This window comes from Semicossyphus pulcher, unplaced genomic scaffold (genome assembly GCF_022749685.1).
Source record: "Semicossyphus pulcher isolate SPU_LCO1_2020_fin unplaced genomic scaffold, fSemPul1.0.p SCAF_17, whole genome shotgun sequence".
Taxonomy (NCBI): domain Eukaryota; kingdom Metazoa; phylum Chordata; class Actinopteri; order Labriformes; family Labridae; genus Semicossyphus; species Semicossyphus pulcher.
The window spans coordinates 2,382,825-2,402,933 of NW_027211681.1; the positions used below are offsets into that span (position 1 = coordinate 2,382,825).

The following is a 20,109-nucleotide window of genomic DNA, read 5'->3' on the forward strand; positions in this document are numbered from 1 at the left end:
GAAGGCACTACAAGTGATAAACCAGCTAACTAAAACGCTCCTCTGGTCCTGTTGCAGCAGTGACGTCAAGCATGACGTTCGCTGGCAGGGTTCATTACATTTGATAATAGATAAGAACTCTATAAAGATAAAGATGGATGTAAAACTCCTGCTGGAAAGAATACAAAAATAAATATGCATAGCAACTGTGTGTTTTATTCAGTTTCATCTATATAGAAAATAAATGAACACTTTCATCTGACAGTATGACCAGTCAAAACAGCCACATCATGCAGACACATCATACACAGTAGTATAATAAAGGACGACGGAGAAGAGTTGATAACATTAAAGATTATTGCTTGATTTCAAACTTCATCCCTTTGCTAGAGCCGCTCCTCTTCTTCAGTGTAACTGTGAGTACAGAAAGTGTGTGATACTCTACAAAGTATAAGCATGTTTCAATTTCTTTCATGTGTCTGCACATTCACTCATGCACAAGAGAAAATAGGATGAGTTATAATCATCATTTAGACGAGTAGCGAGGCTGCAGCAGCTAACTGTTGCTTGTGAAATAGCTGCTTGTCTCCTGCATTAAATATGCTTCCTCTCATCGGCCTTCACAGCTCAGTCGATCATGATACAAGATCTTAAAACACCAGAATCCACCTTTCGAAAACTGTCCTGCACACTTTATATTTAAAAAGACAGAAAAGGGTGATTTTAGGTTGATATCCTCAGGTTGTTGTGCCCTGCAAACACAGTTCTTTGTAGCTTGAGGCTGAAAAACTGAAGATGAGCTCCAGGTGGGAAAATCTCACGTCTGCGACCACCCAAAGGCTCAGATCACATGATCAAACATGTGCATGGACTGCATGATGTTCTCATCCTGGAAGGTGAAGCAAGGGGACAAAGTTAAACCAGTGAGAGAGCTGTGGATGGAAATAGAGGTTTCGTTCATCATGTCTTTATATGAGTCATAAAATAGTTAAATATGAAAACAGGCAGAAGACCTTTTGACATGTCTCCAAGAACTCCTCGATGGTGACCACTCCGTCATTGTTCTTGTCCATTTTCTGGGAGAAGACAAAGATGTTTCAGAGGGTAACTTGAAGGTGCACAGTGGAGTTTTGCCTCAGCCTGCATAGTTGAGATGATCTCTACTAGCTGGCAATCGACCTTTAATGCATCACCACACACTCGTGCATACATGTGTGCCCTTGTGCGTGTGCAAAAGATACAAACAAATCAGGGACTAGCTCATAAACACATTGCTCCATAGCGCCACTTGTGCTCAATAGGGTGCCTTTAAGAAGCCCAAACAACATGCATGAAGACATATAAACCTGTTGCAGAGTGCTTTATATATTTATATTAATCTACAGTGTGCAGAGTGGACAGATGTCTGGGATTCACCTGGAAGAAGTTGTCGACATGATCCTTGGGAGCGCTGTCCTTCATGTTGGGGTAGGTATACTTCCCCATCATGTCGTAGATAGAGTTCATGATGTCTGTCATCTCCTGCACAGACAGAGGGGAGAAATAATGAGGGAAGAAAAACGACCAAATCAAACAGAACAAAGAGCTTCAAACACAGAGAGAAAGGGAGAATGGTTCTCGTACCTCTCTGGTGATGCAGCCGTCTTTGTTCAGATCGTACAGATTAAAGGCCCAGTTGAGTTTATCAGTGACGGAGCCTCTCAGTATGATGGACAGACTTAAAACAAAGTCCTACAGCAGGAAGATCCGGAAAGTGAAAGTAAGAAAAGAGTGCAGGATGCAAGATGAGTGCTGTATATTTAGTGGTTTGCTGGAACAGCTTATGTTTTAGTGATATGTGCATAAAACAAAAACTAAATGCTTAATAAAGAGGATTTTTTTTCAAACGGTCCAGTAAAAACGATCCAGGATTTACTTGATGAAGTGTTTTCAGGAAAACAAAGATTATTTTTGTAACATTCAGCCTTGTCTGTGTGTCAGCTGAAAGGTCTATATGAGAAACACACATAATGTGTCCTTATGTATTTAAATAAAAAGTAAACACTAAGCTCAATATAATACATTTAACAGGGAGTGGGGAAGCCTTCTTTTTACTTTGTGCTGTCGGCCTTTTCAAAGTCCAGACTTTCCACTATAGAGCACAATGAAATCAAACACAGAAGTGAAGTAAGCTAAGGAGCACAAACATTTGGCCGCACAGCAGAGTGAAGGAAGCGAAAAGTTACCTCAAAGCTGACCGATCCGTTGTTGTGGGTGTCAAAAGCCTCAAACAGGAAATGTGCGTACATACTGGAATCTGGGAAAAAAAAAGTAACCAGTCAATAACATGTCCTGCAGATTTTAATGAGTTCAGGGGTAGAATCGGCCGTCTCTCAATCGGAAGGTTGGTGGTTCGATCCCTGATTGCTACAGTCACATGTCTCAAGCAAGGCTCCAGTCATTTTTTCATGGGAAAGTCACGTCAAGTCAAGTCACAGGTTATGTCAAGTCAAGTCCAGTTGAGTCCTTAGTTTAGGGAAGTCAAGTCATTTTTTTCCCACCCAACATACAGCACTCTTACCTGTAGTATCCGGTCTTTATAAAGGGAAAAGACAAGGTATTAGTAGCTTGTCTAATAATTATATTATTGGCCAAATTATATAACCTGTTCAAAAAGTATGACGATGAATTGTATCTGTATTATAATTATTGATATTCAGTGAAATAAAAAGCTTATTTATTTAATATTCCTCCCCATCACTTTTAAACAGTGAAACACTGACAGCTAGACTACAACGTCAAACACAAAACAAATTACCTACATTTCCTTCAATCCAAAAAGTATTCCCTTTCATATATATAATATATCCCCATCACGGGGGTCTTTGGTGCTGCGTGTTGCCATAGTGAGGAGTTTGACTGACAGCCAGTCATCAGTCATGACAATCACATACTGGGGAGCTTTTTGAGTCGTCCAGTCATGATCCCCAGTTTGTGCTGCATACAGACTTAGAAACTTGAATTACATCATTTTTTATTTAACAGCTAAGATTTAAACTCATGAACACAAGCAAGTCTTTCGAGTCATCATGTCTCATGTCTCAAGTCCAAGTCGAGTCTCCAGTCATTTATTTTTTGTCAAGTTAAGTCGCAAGTCATCAAAACAGTGACTCAAGTCGACTCGAGTCCAAGTCACCTTCACTCAAGTCCACATCTCTGTTGTATGAATGTCCATAGATCCTGACTGGAGATTGACATAGTAGCCTTTGCCATCAGTGTGTGAGTGTGACATGTAGTTTAAAAGCCCTACGAGTGGTCTGAAGACTAGAAAAGCACTATATAAGTACAGTCAGATTATTTATTTACCAAATAAGAGTCAGTAAGGTTTTTTCAGGTTGTGGGTGCTGCGGTTTTCTATAAAACTGTAAAGCCTGTGAAAAATGGATTGAATAATTGAATGATTGATGTTTGTCAATATGAAAAACAGATTTATCGTTGCAAAACGTGTGAGAATGCCTGAATAAAATGTGTGCACAGATGAAAATCAACAGTGACACACAAAAATGAAGAAAAATAACAACTTTGGAAACATTTGACTACATTGCTCGATTTATCTGACACTTTTATCCAAAGTGAACTACAATTTGTGCTTTGAGCCGTGTGAATTTGTAAGAATCATACAGGTATATCAAATGTGAAGAGTTTTCTCTGTCCTGATGCTAATGTGGAGCTCGTTCAACTTCTGTGGAGGACAGCATGCAAAAGAATAGCGTGATGGTAATCTGATACATGATGTCTCTGTCTGATCGGGCCCTAATCACAGATTAAAATCCAGAGTATGTCTCCCCCTGGTGTTTGAATATGAAAATCAACTCTCCTCCAGTGGCAGTGTGTCTCACAGTGAAGAGGGAAGATATTTTTTTTTACAAAACTCCAGTCGGTTGTTTTACATCTGTTGTCTTGTAAATGTAAGTAACGTTAAAATTACAAACGAGTTGGAGGAGGAGGATGTGACTGACCTCCATGAGGGAAGAACTGCGAGTAGATGCTTTTGAATGTCTCTTCATTCACCACACCGCTGGGACACTCCTGTGTCAATGACACACACACAATTAAAAATTCCTGTCAATATGAATAAATTAAAAAAACTACATATTCATAAATCTGTGGTCATTAAAAAGATCAAAAATCAGCAGGATTATTTGACGTACGTTTTTGAACCCCCGGTAGAGGACCTGCAGCTCTTTCCTGTTGAAGCTGGTCTGCTGCACGAGTCGGTCGAGCCCCTCCGGCCTGTAACTCACCGTGGCCAGCTCAGAGTCATCTGTTAAACTTCCTGCACGCAGGGATGGAGAGAGAATTAAATAAATACTCCCTGAGATACACCAGAGTGAACATGAATCACCTTAAGAGTTAGGATGTTTAAAAGTATCAGTGTATCAAGTTTCCTTGGTGACTAAATATGTACAGGAGGAATAGGAGTGTTGATACTCGCCTTGATTAACTGAAGAGCTGGAGCTGGAGCGATAGCAGGGGAGCAGCTTCAGGAAGCGCTGCTTTATGCTCTTTTTATGAGGTTTGGATGGAGGATTACCTGGAGACAACCAATCACAGCAGAGATTACAGGCAACGACCAACATCAGGAAGCAGCAGGTTAAATGGATAAAACACCAAACTATACTTAAATACTTTCCCATTAAACTTAGTGTGTGTATGTTAGTTTGCGGACCTGGCTTTGATTGATTGACGCATCAGATGAACGCTGTTTGGAAAGTTAAAGACACATGATAAAAGTCGGAGCTCTGATAAACAGAAGTCAAACTGAGTGGGTAAAAAATGTTGAATGGACTTCCTGTCATATGAGACTTTAAAAGCAGTTTTCATGAGTTGGAAAAAAGTCTACAGCTTTGCAGGGACGACTACTGACAGTCTAGACCCTGATGCTGCCACACCACCATTCATAATGACACACTATTCATAGCCTGCCATAACACAAATCTGACATGTTTTCATTAAATCCATAAATTAGAAAATGTAATGTTGAAAAGAAATAACTTAAGAGACCTATAATCAGTGGTGTAGGTGGGTGCATGGGTGAAGTAGTGTGGACTGCAGTGCTGTGTTGTGCTGACCCACAAGCCAAACCACAACCAAAAAGCCAAACGTCTCAGGAAGAAGAGCACCAAACAAAACAGATCCAAGAGAGTCCTTCAGAGCAGCACTGGCACGCTGTGTCCAGGTGTTGACAGTGTTACTGACCTGCAGCAGAGCAGAGCACAAACAAGAGCAGCTACAACCGCCATGCGACAGGCAGAGACAATGATGTCACAGATAATGCCTCGACCGTCAATTAATGCCGGAAACAAAACAAATTCAGCCGAGTCTCTCCACGTAACACTGGCAAGTTTAGTTTAGACCACAACAAGGCCGAACCGCAGGAAAGGTCTGAACTTTGTTTTAACCAATGTAAACTTCAGGAGTTAGAGCAGCATGTTAGTTTTGAAAATGTGTCTTAGTATATGTCGTGTACATTTTTCTCTTTATAATCCTATAAAAGTAGCCATGTACAAAAAATAGCAAACAAAAATGCACTCTTTGAGTCTGATGGCAAAAAAAGGCTCTGTGCTGGTGCTAGCAGCTGTGTTAGCTGCTCTGTGAGGACACCGCTAAATGCTAATCTTACCATGCTTACATGCTCACAATAACAAATTCTGATGTTTACAAGGTTAAAGTATTATTGAACAAAATTCCCTTGTGTTCTTTTGAACAGTCTTGCCTCTTTTCAGCTGCTGAATTTGGCAGCGTGAAGTTAATCGCCTTGTCTGACACCTACCCCAAGGTGGCAGTGGTATCAGGCAAGATAGAATCAGTCTTGTAGCTGATGATCTTCTTGATCTTTGTTTTTGTAGCTCATATGGAGCCATCAGTGTTAATTTCAGTCAATCGTTAATACGGTGGCCGACAAGGGCAATCGCTGCAACAGTCCTAATGATTTCCATTAGAAGAATCAGGCTGCACATTCAGTAACAATGTAAATTACCAAAAATTTGCAGCCTGTTTCTTCTAATGGAAATCGCTTGGGCCGTTGCAGCACAATTGGCGTTGTTGGCCACTGGACTTAAATGACCTGAGTTGTCAGAATGTCAAAATGACATCGTAGACGGCCCACACATGACTTTAACTGCTAGGCTGCTCTATTTGACTGAATCCTTGGGAAGGAGAAGAATAAGAGGGAGCTAGCCAGGGCTTTGGACCCAAACTATAATGCAGTAAGAATAGTGATGACTTTTTTCATTTAACACCAACCCTAGAATTTGAACTTACTGCTTCTTCTGTGTATAATAATGATGAGGTCCCTGTACATGAGTCTAACATGTTTGTGTTTATGTTTGGGATCATGTTGAGAGAGAAGGCGGATGGGTTTATATGAATGACTCAGATTTGGGATGGGCCCTGTCACTTGACCTTTCTCCCTTTCAGGGGCCCAGCCATGTCTCTGCCACTAGAGGCCAGTGTTGCACTACAATCAGATAACACTCAGGTGTTCAGAGAGTCAGGTCAGAGCAAATATAAACTAATACACAGACAGGACGTCACTATGAGCAATGCAGGAGACACCAACACATGGAGCAACCTGTTTGATGGATAAAACATTTGAGCTCACAGCTGCTTTATAACTAAATGGTGGCTCCAACATCTTACTCACTAAAAAATAGAAGGTTATAAGAAAGAATGAATTAATGATGTAATTTAAATGTGTGACAATGATCCCGATGCAACCCTGTCTTTATGTCAATCAAACTAGCAAACACAGCACTGGAAAAATAAACAAAGCATTACGCACGCACACACACACACATAAACACACACACATGGGCAATGAGAATGGCACATACAATACATCTCCACTCTAATATACTCTTTATAAACTGGAGAAGCATTATTCAGAGAGACAACAAAAAAAACTCCCCTGCTGTTTCATTTCTTTAGCAGGTATTTTTAGACGTGACGTGGCGTCAGGTTTGCAGAGTAATCCAAGAGAAACAGGGCGAGAGGTTGTTCTTAGAGAGACAAACAGCTTATAAACGTCTGGTTCAGCTGCAGCATCATGCCAGCTGATTGTAAGAGCTATATAAGATATTAAACATACAGGATTGTGTCCCCTCTGTTCTTTATGTTACATTACACGACCAAATGCAACATGCTATTTAACTAAACTTTTAATGCACGTTTATGTTTCCAGAGCAGCTTGTTGCATTTCATTTAACCTTTGACCTCTCCCACGGTACAAACTGAACATTAAACATCTAAGGGTTCGACTGACTCAGCAGTTATTTCAGCAGGTCTGAGATCATCCAGCAGCCTTTCCTCAGGTCTGAGGCCGTCTGAGTGACTCTGATTAAGGGACATTAATACACTAATCCCTGCTGTTATTAACACACTGAAAAACTCTTTTGATCCACCGGAGCAAACGTTTCAAGCTGTGTCTGTGAAAAGTGGCAGAGAAATAGAGAACTACATTAAAAGGAGGGCAGTGATGCATTGAGTATCATTGAGGATCATTAGAGCAACTTTTACTCATAAAGAGGCTTATGAATAATCTATTAAAGTCTTGATCCCTTTTAAAGATTTAGCAGACCAGACATTTATTGCTGCATCTCAGTTTGTTTTGAGGGGAGGGCTTAATCTGTCTTATTACTTTTCTAAACATCAAACGGGGCTGTATCATCCCATTTATCCATTATCTATACCACTTATCCTGCTCAGGGGTTGTGGGAGGGGGGGCTGGAGCCTATCCCAGCTGTCATAGGCCGAGAGGCGTGATTACACCTGGACTGATCACCAGTCAATCACAGGGCTGACACACAGAGACAGACAACTATTCTATCTACAGGCAATTAAGATTCCCCAATGAACCTAACGAGACTGTGGGAGGGAGACAGAGTACCAAGAGGGAACCCATGCATGCACATGCAAAATCCCCACAGAAAAGGCCTCCTATGTCGGCACCTGGATTCGAACCAGGAACTTTCTAGCTGTAGGGCGACAGCGCTAACCACTGCACAACCGTGCAGCCCTGGACCAATCGGCTTTTAATCAACCAGATCAGGGAGGCGAGTTTCTGGCATGAAGAAAAAAAGATGGGGTCTTTTCTTAGAAATAGGACTAACTTGTAAAACTGTCCTTTCTTTGGTTAATCTTGTTAGGCACATTTCATACAAAAACTCCCAAATGATCCGATTAAACACTGAGCTGAGACACAGTGAGCTCTATGGACCTATAAATGACCAAAACTGTTTCCATAAGTTCTTTATCCAAGAAGTGAGCACGTTAGCAGGAAAGCTTTTGTTTATCTGTGTGCCTCATAACTCGTAAGAGAGAAATATGTAGTAATTTTTAAAGCATAAAAAAGGGGTAAAATTATCATTCCTGGTTGTCTTGGAGCATGTTGTGCTCACTGGGAGGTCACGGGCAGCTCATGTCAGGTCACACAGCACCAAATGAATGTTTGTGAGATAACGTTGCCCGGGCAACAGCCTCCACTCTTACCATAATCCTCAGCGGGACAAGCTTCAGATTACGGACATCATTCAGACCATGGACACACACACACACAAATATTCCAATTGACCCAATATCTCTCCTCTGAGGTCGTCAGGAGGTCCCAGGTGAACCTGAGTTTATATCACAGGTTCTTTTTACCTCATGTGGACTCACATCATCAGTTATATATCAGCTTTGATTTTTGTTACACAACGTTGATCTTAATGCATCCGTCCAGACTACAGCCTAATCCATTTGGCACCAAAGACATGACGTCTATTTGCTGCTGAGGGATTTTATTTTGAAATCTGTAATGTAACTATGTTATATAAATACAATATTTATGTTATCAGTTACAGTTTTTCATGCATTAGAGTAAAACCCCATGAGCGCTTTACAAAGATATCCTGAGTTTAATCTATGAAGGTAATCATGCAAACACACACGCATGCACACAAAGAGAAGAAAAGGCTTTTTCATTCATAATTGCAGGTGCACTGGAAATGATTGTACAATATGGTGCGGTGGAGACTTTCACCACACTCACAATCACAAGTGTGATAACAATATTTCATAAACCTAGCCGAGGGATTTGATTCTGAAACCCCAAACTATAAACACATGAATCTGAAAAGAGTAGTTTCTCACACACTTTGCTTTCTTGTTAAAGTTAGACTCTCTAAACTCTTTACAATAGATAATTAACTGCAACCAACAACTGCTAGCTTAGCAGAAAAGACTACAAATAAAGGAGAACAAAGGAAATAGGAAACAGCCAGCAATTTAATATAATATAAATATATATTATTTTCCATTCACCGTCTTTAAACACCGCCTCATCCCACACTCGTGTTCTGTTTAATGTTTACTTCATGTGCGTCTTCAGTTTTGTAGATCTCTCTGTCGTAGCCTTCAGTTTCTTCTCCGTTGTTTTGTCTCTTTTTTTATCTCTGTAAACAGACCAACGTCAAATTTACCGACTTCTTTGGCAGATTTATATGATTATAGTTAATTGTGTGATTAGAGCTGAAACCCTACGGTCTGTTCTTCATAGCAACGGTCTGTTATCGAGAAACAGCAGACCTCGGAATGCCATAACTAACCAGTCAGAATCAAGTATTTAACACAGCCGTGTAATAAGTAGGCAATATCACACTCGAGGTCGTACTGAATATCATCATGGCTGTGATTATCTGGCATAAGGCCACAGAATCACAGCAGTGCTGACACAGTTACACAAGTGGCAAATATTAGTAAAAAGTCAGATTCATTTTTTAGTCCACCAACTCAACTAGTTCCACAAGTTAACTGAAACTGGATTGTTGTATTTCCAAGCAACACAATCTCCTGTACCTATTCTAGATTAACACAGATTAGCAGTTTTTTTATCATGTACATTTATCTGTATGTTTTAATTTATCGTTAATCAGTGAAATAGTGAACTGTGTGATTCAGAGCCACCAGCTTGATTAATCTTGACATACACGCTCTGCTGTAATGTTCATTAACAGTATTCAGATCACCTGGCTGAGGCAGAGTGATACACAGAGTGAAAAGTCCCGATGATGTTGTACTATATATATCAGCACTCATGGAATGCCTCTTGTCCAATCAGATTACTTGGTTGGAACTAACTGTTGTTCAACCTGGAATGAGAACGTGTTCCAGATTTAGTTACCATTGGACAGAGTGAGGCTAGCTGTTTCCAGTTTTTATGCTAAGCTAGGCTGCTGGCATTAGCTTTAAAGCACAGGTATAATTCTCGTGGTTGGCAGGAGCTATGACTTGTTTCCAGGTGACATGATGGTGCAGCTGAGCAGCAGTCAGTCAGGGTGATTGTAACATGTGAAGTGTAGTGAAGAAAGTGATGACTTGATAAAGATGAGGTATCAATAATGTATGAACAGAGTCAGGAGTAAACAACAGCAGGTTTACAGCAGAGCGGCTGCACATAAAGACCTTTTCTTGCTCAGTGTAAATGTGTTTGTAGCTGATAAATCTTTAAAATGCACTAAAACAGACTTTTTCCATAAGCAGTACTTTTTATCTACACGTTTACTATCGCTGTATGCTGTTTGTTTGACAGAAACAATTGTGTTGGACAGTAAAGGCAGCACTTACACAGTTTGTGCCTCAGGCTGCAGAGCACCACAGCGCTCCTGTGCTCGACTCTCTGATAAAACTTGAACGCCCCCTTCAGCCTCTGTGTGCCTGCACCTGTTCACTGTTTGGTTAACCTGCTGCTCAATGGAAATCACACTGGGTATTGTGCCCGTAACAACTAACAGCCATGTAATGAACCTTAATCTTTGTACCATCTGTTCTTCTGTCAGTGGTTGTCCTGCTGAGTAAACGTGACGAGCACAGAGCAGCTATTTTTAAACATTTATAAAGTCATGTTTAAAAGAAAAGACTATTTTGGGAAGTTGTCACAAGAATGACTGACCAGCCTTACACTGCACAAAGAGCGAGGTGTGTGTGTGTGTGTGTGGTAAGATAGTCACTGATCTCTAAAGAGTCTTTGCAGGCACTCATGAGGAAAATAAAACATTGAAAAGTCTGACAAACAGCCTCAATGATCGCATGAGGCGACAGACACAGACAGTCAGGTATCATTTGAAAACAACAAACAAATAAACTCCACTTTTGTTATATTCTTTTTTTTCTGTTCTCTCTCCTCTCCACTTATCGGTTTATTTATCCCAAAGATGTCGACTTCTACACCCCAGAGGGAACTATTGATGTGCATGTTTTTGCTGAAATTTGGACTTCAGTTACATTTACTGCCAAATCAGTTATCAGTGCATTTGGGTCTTTGCACTGCATTTTTAGAGCATCTCATGAAAACAATCGGCTGGGATCTATTCATTTTTCACCGTCTATTAATAAGTAGTCTACTTAATGTCAACAATATTGTATAATATCCAACATTTCAAGAGCCAACATGTTTATTTTGTCATTTAAAATGAAAAAAGTAATAAAATACCAACATTTTAGAAGCTGCAACCAAAAATTGTTTGGCCAAATGATTGATTAATCAACTATTCACGTCACCGTCAATGTTAACAAAGGTCAATATGGAAAACAAAACCATATATATTTCACATCTATTAATAGCACCGTCTACTTTACAGTCTCACGTGCAGACTGTAGTCATTTAGTGAACAGAATTCAAATTCATATTATACATCCATGTGGAGACACAGAACCTCCATCACTTCTTTTGAAAAGTACTTAGACTCACTTTATCATCAACATGAAACAGTTTACATCACACATTGCATGTAGTAACGTGTTTCCCTGTTGACCTGACCTGATGATGCTGAGGACCTCTGGACGATACAACCAGGCTGCTTTAAAGACCATTTGCACATATTCTACTGTTATTCTATATCTAACCATGATGTTAAGTTAATCAGGCTTATAATAACAAAAAATACCTTTCAAAAATGATGCTCAAATTCACTAAATTTTGTGAATGAGGCTGATGGGTTTGTATGGAGCAGCAGCAGTGTGCACACTCACACACACTGAGTTTGCACCCTGGCAGATTATCAGCAGCTATAGTGACAGATGATGAAACAGAATTTTGTGTAAATACTTATTAAGTATTAAAGTCAAATTTTTGATTAGCCAAATTATCGAATGTGTGGCAAAAAGTTCTTTAGAAACCAAAGCAAACTTTCATGAGGGCACAGAGATCAAAGCCAGGTCATACCGCAGAAAATCAATAAACTGTTCTGTTTTTCAGAAAGATAAGAGAAACGATTACCTGTGAGTGGGTCGTAAGATCTGTCCAGCTCTCTGGAGTCAGACAAGCTCTGGTCCTGACTCCTGGACTTCATGTTGGTTTCACTTCTTACCGGAACCACCTAACCGAGCCTGCCGGAGCTCTGAGTTTGCGCGCGCAGGAGCCCCAGCTCGTCTACGACTTCTGACACTTCATGCCTGTTCGCGAGTCACTTTCCTTCATCAGCCTGGTCTCAGATAGAAGGAACGAGAAAAAGCGTAAGAAGTCCGTGTAAAGCTCCTCTGTGTGTGTCCCTGCTGCTCGCCTCTGTCAGAACTGAACTCTCTCCTCCTCGCGCTCAGCAGCAGCGCGCGCTCACATCCACACACTGCGCTCTGGCGTCACTGTGAGACGCTTCTTTGGGCTTTTGGTTAAAATGTGATGTTGGTGTACTGCTTAGAACAAGCAATTCGATTCAACTTTACTTTGATCGTTGCCCACACCCACAAAAGCGTTAAAGTGTCAGCTGGAGCACGTGCACTTGAAGAAAAGAGAGCGACATTGCAAAGTGAACGTTGTGGAAAGTAACTACATTTACTCAAGAACTGTACTCCTCATACAATTGCTACTTATTCTCTGCTTCACCTCAGAGCAATATTGCACTTTTATCTGCATAACATTAATCTGACATCTCAGTTAGCCTATTAGTTTCTTTACCAGTTAAGATCTGCGCACACAACGTTCAAACAGCAGCTTATTAAATATCCTGCTTTGTATAAACAGCTACAGCTTTACTCGATAAGTTGATTGACAGAAAAATGAAATGCTACAACTTATCATTAATGAAATCTTCATGCAAAAATATTTAATTTTTCTAAATATTATTTTACATTTTGTACTATTGTTTAAAGCATTGTCACTCTTGGCTAAGAGTAGTTATATTTCACTTTTTCTAAATTTTTACAAACCAAACAATCAATCAATTGATGAAGAAAATAGGCAGGTTGGTACATAAAGAACATAATCATTAGCTGCAGACATATACACAAAATGAGCTGTAAAATTGTTCTTCAATTGATCAGTCTCTTGCTATATCAATATAAATCAATTTCTATAATCCACAATCATATCAAAAGTTATCTCAGGACTATAGAAATAACTCCTTGTTATATTATTTAGAGAGAGCCAACATGAATCCACCTTGAGCTCGTGCTCGGCAACAAACCTCGAGCAGAACCAGACTCATGGTGAACAGCCATCTGCCTCAACTGGATGGGCTGGGACAGAAAGAGAGAGATGGACAGAGACAAACAGACAGACACACAGACAGACCAATGACCGTATATGGATGACGAGTCTCCATCTGCTCTCATTGTACTTTTTTTTTTTTTTTTTCGTATCAAAATATGTACAATGACGATACTCAAATGTACATCCGTATATAAGAGACACCAAAGGATCACTACTTACTAAAGTGATGCCAAAATACCCCTGTGATAGGCGCTGCCATCTTGCGATGGTGACGTCATTTGGAGCCAGAGTCTGTGCAGTAGAGATCGGCAGGTGGAGTGGCTGTAGCCACTGCCACTAACCAAAACACAAACTAAACTCGTCCTCCGCTCTGCTAATCCGGAGCAGATCGGCGGCAGGAGCCGTATCAACAGAGCTGTCAATCATGATTTTGACAGCATCAAATAACTAATTAAGAATAAACTTGTCAGAAAAATGAACACTTGGATGTAAATCAGCATGAAAATAACTAGCTAAAATGACAGGAACCATGTTTGAGAAACATGTATTTGGTGTGTATATTGATTTTATAGTTTTACTCATGTCCCACCTGTTAACATGGAGGAGGCGGCTTTATGAACTATACTGTAGCCCATCAGCAGGGGGCGCTAGAGATGTTTTGGCTTCACTCTTAGGGAGCTGTCATGTCGTCCATCTTTTTATACTGACTATGAGACAGACAGACGGACGTACAACACCAGATCATACAGACGTTTGGTTATAATGCAAATAATAGTAGAAAATGGTTAATATTAGCAATAACAACTAGGCTACAGTAATGATAATATAAGTATGATTGGTAATATTTATTGTAACAGATGGAGTCAGGCAGGTCCACAGCAGCAGGCCATCTGCAGCAATGATCAACTGGAACCTGCGAGACAAGGGAGCTCAAAAATTACTGGGAAGATATATGGTTGGTAACATGCATTTATAGGACATGAATGCATACAGATCTATATACATATATAGAGAGAGGAGGACACAGGAGCTCGGTTAATCAAGTCCCCCAGCAGTCTACACCTAAAGCAGCATTACTAGGGCCTAAGTCAGCCCTACCTTTAAGCTTTGTCGAAAAGGAACATCAATTAGCACTGATGCATAATGATGATAATATTATATGTAATAGTGTAACAGTCACACAGGACATTTTCTGTATTGAGTGCTGTTACTTTCAATACTGCAAGTACATTTTCCTGATTTAACATACTCTTAGTAAAGTAACACTTTAACTTGCAGGACTGGTGAAGGTGAATTTTTATTGTGGTATTGTGTTATACAGCTGACAGCACAAGAGGAGGAGTGATATGGAAAGACAGACAGACAGACGTGGTGGTGTATATGTGCTGATCTGTGCCTCTCTGATGGATGGTCTCACCTTGGCTCGGGTCTTGAGCAGCTTTGGCTCGATGGGGAGAAGTAAAACCTGGGGATCAATACGCTGTCAGCTCCTTGTCCTTGAGTAGAGTTAACGGATGACTTACTCATATTTCAGAAAAAAAGGAAGCACCAAGGTCCTGATTATAATAAACTCATTTGAATAATAAATCCATAAATACTCCCTGTAAGCTTGATGGAGACAGAGGAGGCCACGGCCTGATTTATGGGATAAACTTGAAGATCTCACAGCTTTGTTTCCCATCACAAGCTGCTATTTTTACACACTCACTGTTACACTTTGAGCTTTTCTGGGATACATCAAGGTGTAAAGAAAAGCTGTAAATGAGTGGACTGTCATGTGTATTTTTAGAATCAGATTTATTCTGTCCCCTCAACTTCTAAATGAATTATGGCATATTCTGTGTAAAAAGGACTGTAGTCACAATGTTACATCTGCATAAGAAGGAGATTTCAATAAAGTTGGATATTATTCTTTAGCTCATATTACCAAAGGGTCCTTGAGAAAAGATGGCTCCTAATAAGCAAGTGTTTTTTGATGATTGGGGCGATTGAACTCTTCTCTTTGATGTTGCATCTAAGTTTTACAGCTGTAAAATGATCAACATTACCTTTTCACTTCAAGTTCAATCCTTCCTTTGCAAAGAAAATGTGATTTTAGTAAAATGCAAATCCACAACAACCGAAAAGCCAAAATAACTTCCATGTTGCACCCAAGCTGTTTAGTTTTGCCCTTCAAAAACCTAAAGGTCAGTTAGAGCAGCAGCCTCTACAGCCATGCTAGCAGCTCAGTGCAGCTGTCATTGAGATAAATGCTAATATGCGTACACCAATGCTAACATTTGGATGTTGAAAACATGTTTACAATGTTCATCATGAAAGTTTAGCATGTTAGCATGCTAACAATTGCTACTAAGCGCAAAATACAGAGTGCAGATGAGGCTGGCGGGAATGTCATTAGATTTCTAAGCTTTTGGTCAAAAATCAAACGACAGAAACAGAAATGTTGAACAAATGATGCAATTAGATGGGTTACAGCATCATCACAGTGAATACAATTCATCCTTCAGATGCTGAATCACAATATCAAGGCGATCCTATGAGAAATTGTTGATGTTTTAAATAAAAGTACAAACCTTAACCTCGTGGTACAATAGCTCTTAAAGTCAAACATCACCAAAGGCATCAGGATGAAACATCTGGGGACCACGAATGTGTGCTCAACAATGAGACCACTCCTAGTAGATGTTTGGATATTTAACAGAATAAACACAGACTTTGACATGCTGGTGCAAGAGGGGATCAGTAAAGTAATCAGGATTCATCCTCTGGGGAACAAGAATGTCTGTACCAACAATCAGTCATCCATCCAAAACTGGTGGAGACTTCTCTAGAAATTTAAAATGTCAATAACATGGTAACTACAGGAAACATGATGGGTTTACCAAAATCATCTTTTGGGGACCATGAATGTCTGTACATGTCTATCCATCCAGTAGTTATTTCAGTCTAGACCAAAATGGTGGATCAATTTGCTATTGGAGCGTATGTGCTTCCCTTCAGAGTAAACTGTCAAACCACCATAGAAAAACAAAATTGGAAAAGAGAACTTATTTTTCCAAGAACTAAACTAAATAATACATGTTTGGGATAAACACTGTGGTGAAGCTTCTTTATAGACAGCCAGGTGGATGAGGGATTACTCTGTCCCCTCTCAGAAGACTGATGGATGGAAAACAGGAAATAATATCTATCAACTGCAGGAGACGAAAGGGACAAAGAAAAGGGGAAGGAAGGACACAAAGGAGACCTGAAGATAAAAAGAACCAAAGAGAAGGAAAGAGAAGCAAATCTGTGACAAAGAGATGCTTAAAAAACTCTGGGGAGAAATAGAAGACGACAGCAGGAAGGCGGTGGAGAGGTATTAGAATATATTAGCTGCCCTGGGACGGTTAAATCTTGCAGTATTGATGGTGTTTATCTCCCTCATGGGTTTATACAGAAGTTTAGCATTGCTGCAGGCGGGAAAGTGGAGCCGACAGATAACCAATAATGAGCTGGGATTGATGCCTGAAGTTATGCATGCTGTGGAGCAATGATACAGGTGACAAATACACACACACACACAGAGATACAGTAGAAGTACAGCTAAAAAGGTGAGCTGGCACAGGCTGGATCAGTACTACAGTAGATCATTTTCAGTATAAGACATAAAAAGTAGTGCCACGTGTCGGCAGGAAAGAGGCAGTTTAAGTTGATTTAGTTTTTTCTATATTTTATGCAGGCCCAGATACTGGAGAGGACACAGATAAAGAAAAGAAGGAGTGAAATGATGATAAAGGGATGAAGGAGGGGGGGCTCAGGCGAGACAAAGTAGGCAATCTCCCCTCAAATGAATATTTGATGAGAAGGCTGATATGCTCAAATGAAACGTTATAAATACTCCGCAGCGTTAATGGGTTGTCACAGTAAAACACACAGCTTGGCTCTGTGTCTCAGCTGCCCTCTGCACACACACACACAAACACACACACACACACACACGCAGAGCAGTGATTACATCAGAGACTTGATATACTGCCCAATATACAATAAAGCCAACAAAATTAAAGGATTTAGAAATACGTCATGTCGGGGGATTGAGGTCCTCAATATTAAAAACACATTGCATAAAGTGACATCCAGGAACCGTCATCACCCTCCTCCATCCTCACACACACTCACAGTCTGACTTCAGCGCTGCAGCATTGTTCCCAGCACATTATTGTCCCTGGCAATGGATCTTTGCACGAACATGATGCCTGCATGTCCATTAGAGGCTTATCAGAGTAATTCTCTTCAGCACGCGACCGCACAGTTCTAATTAAGTCTGTGAGAGGAGGAGAGATACAGGACAGAGAAAGGGGGGGGGGGGGGGGGGAGTGGGCTTGTTATCAGTGATGTTAAAGGTCCCACTGCTGCATTACAGGAGCCAATAGATGGCCCTGCATGCCCTAATCAATAAACTACAAGTGTATGAGGCAGTTCTTTCTTGTTAAAGGAATGGTAATGTGATCATGAGGAGAAAGTTCCCTTATTGATTGTACTGATTCCTTAAACTACTTTCAATTCTCTTTTGTTCCTCTCATTTTGTTCAACCAGCACCAAAGACAAAACTACTTAAGATCCCATATTCTGCCATTTGGCCAATTAGTTAGTCCCCATTTATCCGTAACTCTGATCATATTTTAGAGTAATGTGCTTTTTTACCGACTTCTTAAAGTAAACAATTACATTTAAAATTCTTCTTTTGCAGGTGGTTTCCTCACAGTGGGAGGGTCCCAAGAGGTTGAAATCTTTTTTTAGCCATGGGGGGGGGGGGCGGCATCTGTGTGTAGTTTGCATGTTTCTCCCCGAGCATGCACAGGTTCCCTCCAGCTACCCCGGCTTGCTCCCAATGACATGCTTGTTAGGTTTGCCTGCAGGTGTGAATGTGAGTGTGAAAGGATGTCTCTGATTGACTGGCGACCTGTCAAGGGTGTACGCCGCCCCTTGGCCCCATCCACATGATCAGGATAAGCTATCCTACCAATACGCTGATGATGCACGTTATTATACCTCTAAAACTCAGTGACACTGTGTGCAGAGAAGCTTCCATTAAAGGTGCACTGTGTAAGATTTTACATGTATTAATCACTAAATATTATGGTAGAGGAACTGAAAAATTGAGACCTTCCCCATTTTCTGTCATTGCCTGTAACAGCCTGTGGGCTGATGTATGTAAAGCATTCGGGTTGGTTTACCTGCGAAAAGAAGAGGGTGCGATGCAAGCTGAGAAATGGAGACACATAATGCCAACAAACGACCGGCACCCACAACAACACCAACACAAAGTACGTGCAAGAATAAAAACAAAAACAAGTTGTATCTATTGAAGCCCGACTGGAATGTGACCAACGTCAGGGGGAAAACTAGCATCAACATTGGCAGGGCATGCGAATTATGGGGACCTTTGATTGCTTTTGGGGATCAGAACAGACGCAGAACTGCCTTTCTTCCTATTGGACAGGTAAGCTGACATCGCCGCAAAGTGTGTGTACATATATATCATCGTGATATTGTGGCTTTAGCAGGCTAATGTTAGCGAATGCTTGTGATGATTTGCTGGTTTGCCGGCATAATTTGTCTTTTGGTTACGAAGCACGATGCCAGATTTATGTAGTGTATACTATAGAGCTAGTTGGCAAACCTTAGCATGTTCGCTAACGTTATGACTACCAAAATACTATGCGAGTTTGTATGTCAGTTGTCTAGCTTGACAAATGACTTTGCCAGCTAACATGACAAACGGTGTTGATTTTGGCCAACAGTAAATTATGTAGAAGAACAAAGCAAATGTGTATAACTACTGATTGTTTTCTATTAGCCAATATCGTTGCATTAACCACTTAGGCTAAGGTTAGCCAGTTAGTTGTAAGCTGGCAACAAGCAAACATTAGCTTGATTTCTATCCCAGACGATTTGCCAGTTAGCCGATGTAGCAAATTACCATCAAGTGGATAACATCAGCGCGTGCAAGAAGATTGACTGCAGTTCATTCAACAGCCAGCGGTGTCACTTACAACAAGGATTTTACACAGTGCACCTTTAACGTGTGTGAAACTTTTATAACGTTTATCCAGCAATTTCATTCTGATTTGTTTATTCTGACTTCTGTTTGTTACTTTGGTAAACAACTAAAAATCCAGTTGATGTTTGTGCAGGCCTGAGGGAGCTGACATCATTAGGTAGGGGCTCAAGGAGAAAGTTTATCAGAGATATTGGCAAAACAATTCCACAGTAGGAGGGGGCAAAGGAGTGGATGGAGGGAGATTGATCGAGGACAAAGAAGAAAGGAGGGAAATCACCAGTTTCAGCAACCATGACCAGACACTTCAAGTTAAATCACTTCTCAGAATAATATCTATTCCTTCTGATTAACTCCACACACTTTTTTGCACTGTTTCTGTCAACTGCTTAAAGACTTTTTCATGATTCAGTAGATCAGAACTGGAACTTGGTCAACACACATGCACATATTGCATTAGTGAGTCTGGACTGTTCATCATTTTGTGATGTTTTGGAAACATTTAATAATGAAATGATTCAGCGCACACTATCTGATGAAATTACCTCATTCCTGCTGTGACTGCTTCTCTCACATTATCCCT

General features: G+C 40.5%; 1 protein-coding gene across 5 annotated transcripts; it reads right to left on the minus strand.

Annotated features, from left to right (window-relative positions):
- Nucleotides 1-820: 820 nt before the first annotated feature.
- On the minus strand, nt 821-12,347 carry LOC138594425 (A-type potassium channel modulatory protein KCNIP2-like). Of its 5 annotated transcripts, XM_069665498.1 has the most exons (10): nt 12,275-12,347; nt 9,335-9,337; nt 4,450-4,552; nt 4,170-4,290; nt 3,978-4,047; nt 2,205-2,275; nt 1,603-1,710; nt 1,396-1,500; nt 993-1,055; nt 821-868 (listed from the first exon to the last, which is right to left on the minus strand). In XM_069665498.1, the coding sequence occupies exons 1-10, from the start codon at nt 12,345-12,347 to the stop codon at nt 821-823; spliced, it is 765 nt and encodes a 254-aa protein (XP_069521599.1). The 5 variants fall into 5 exon arrangements, with proteins under 5 accessions (XP_069521599.1, XP_069521598.1, XP_069521597.1 ...); XM_069665497.1 differs by lacking the exon at nt 9,335-9,337; XM_069665496.1 differs by lacking the exon at nt 9,335-9,337 and having other exon boundaries at nt 4,170-4,329.
- Nucleotides 12,348-20,109: the final 7,762 nt, after the last annotated feature.

Bases quoted from the DNA above. Each gene is read 5' to 3' on its own strand.
- LOC138594425 (XM_069665496.1), bottom strand. From the start codon at position 12,347: ATGAAGTCCAGGAGTCAGGACCAGAGCTTGTCTGACTCCAGAGAGCTG. The intron at 4,553-12,274 runs GTAATCGTTTCT...GGTTGTCTCCAG, and splicing joins ATCTTACGACCCACTCACAG to GTAATCCTCCATCCAAACCT. The intron at 869-992 runs GTCTTCTGCCTG...TTCACCTTCCAG, and splicing joins TCTTGGAGACATGTCAAAAG to GATGAGAACATCATGCAGTC.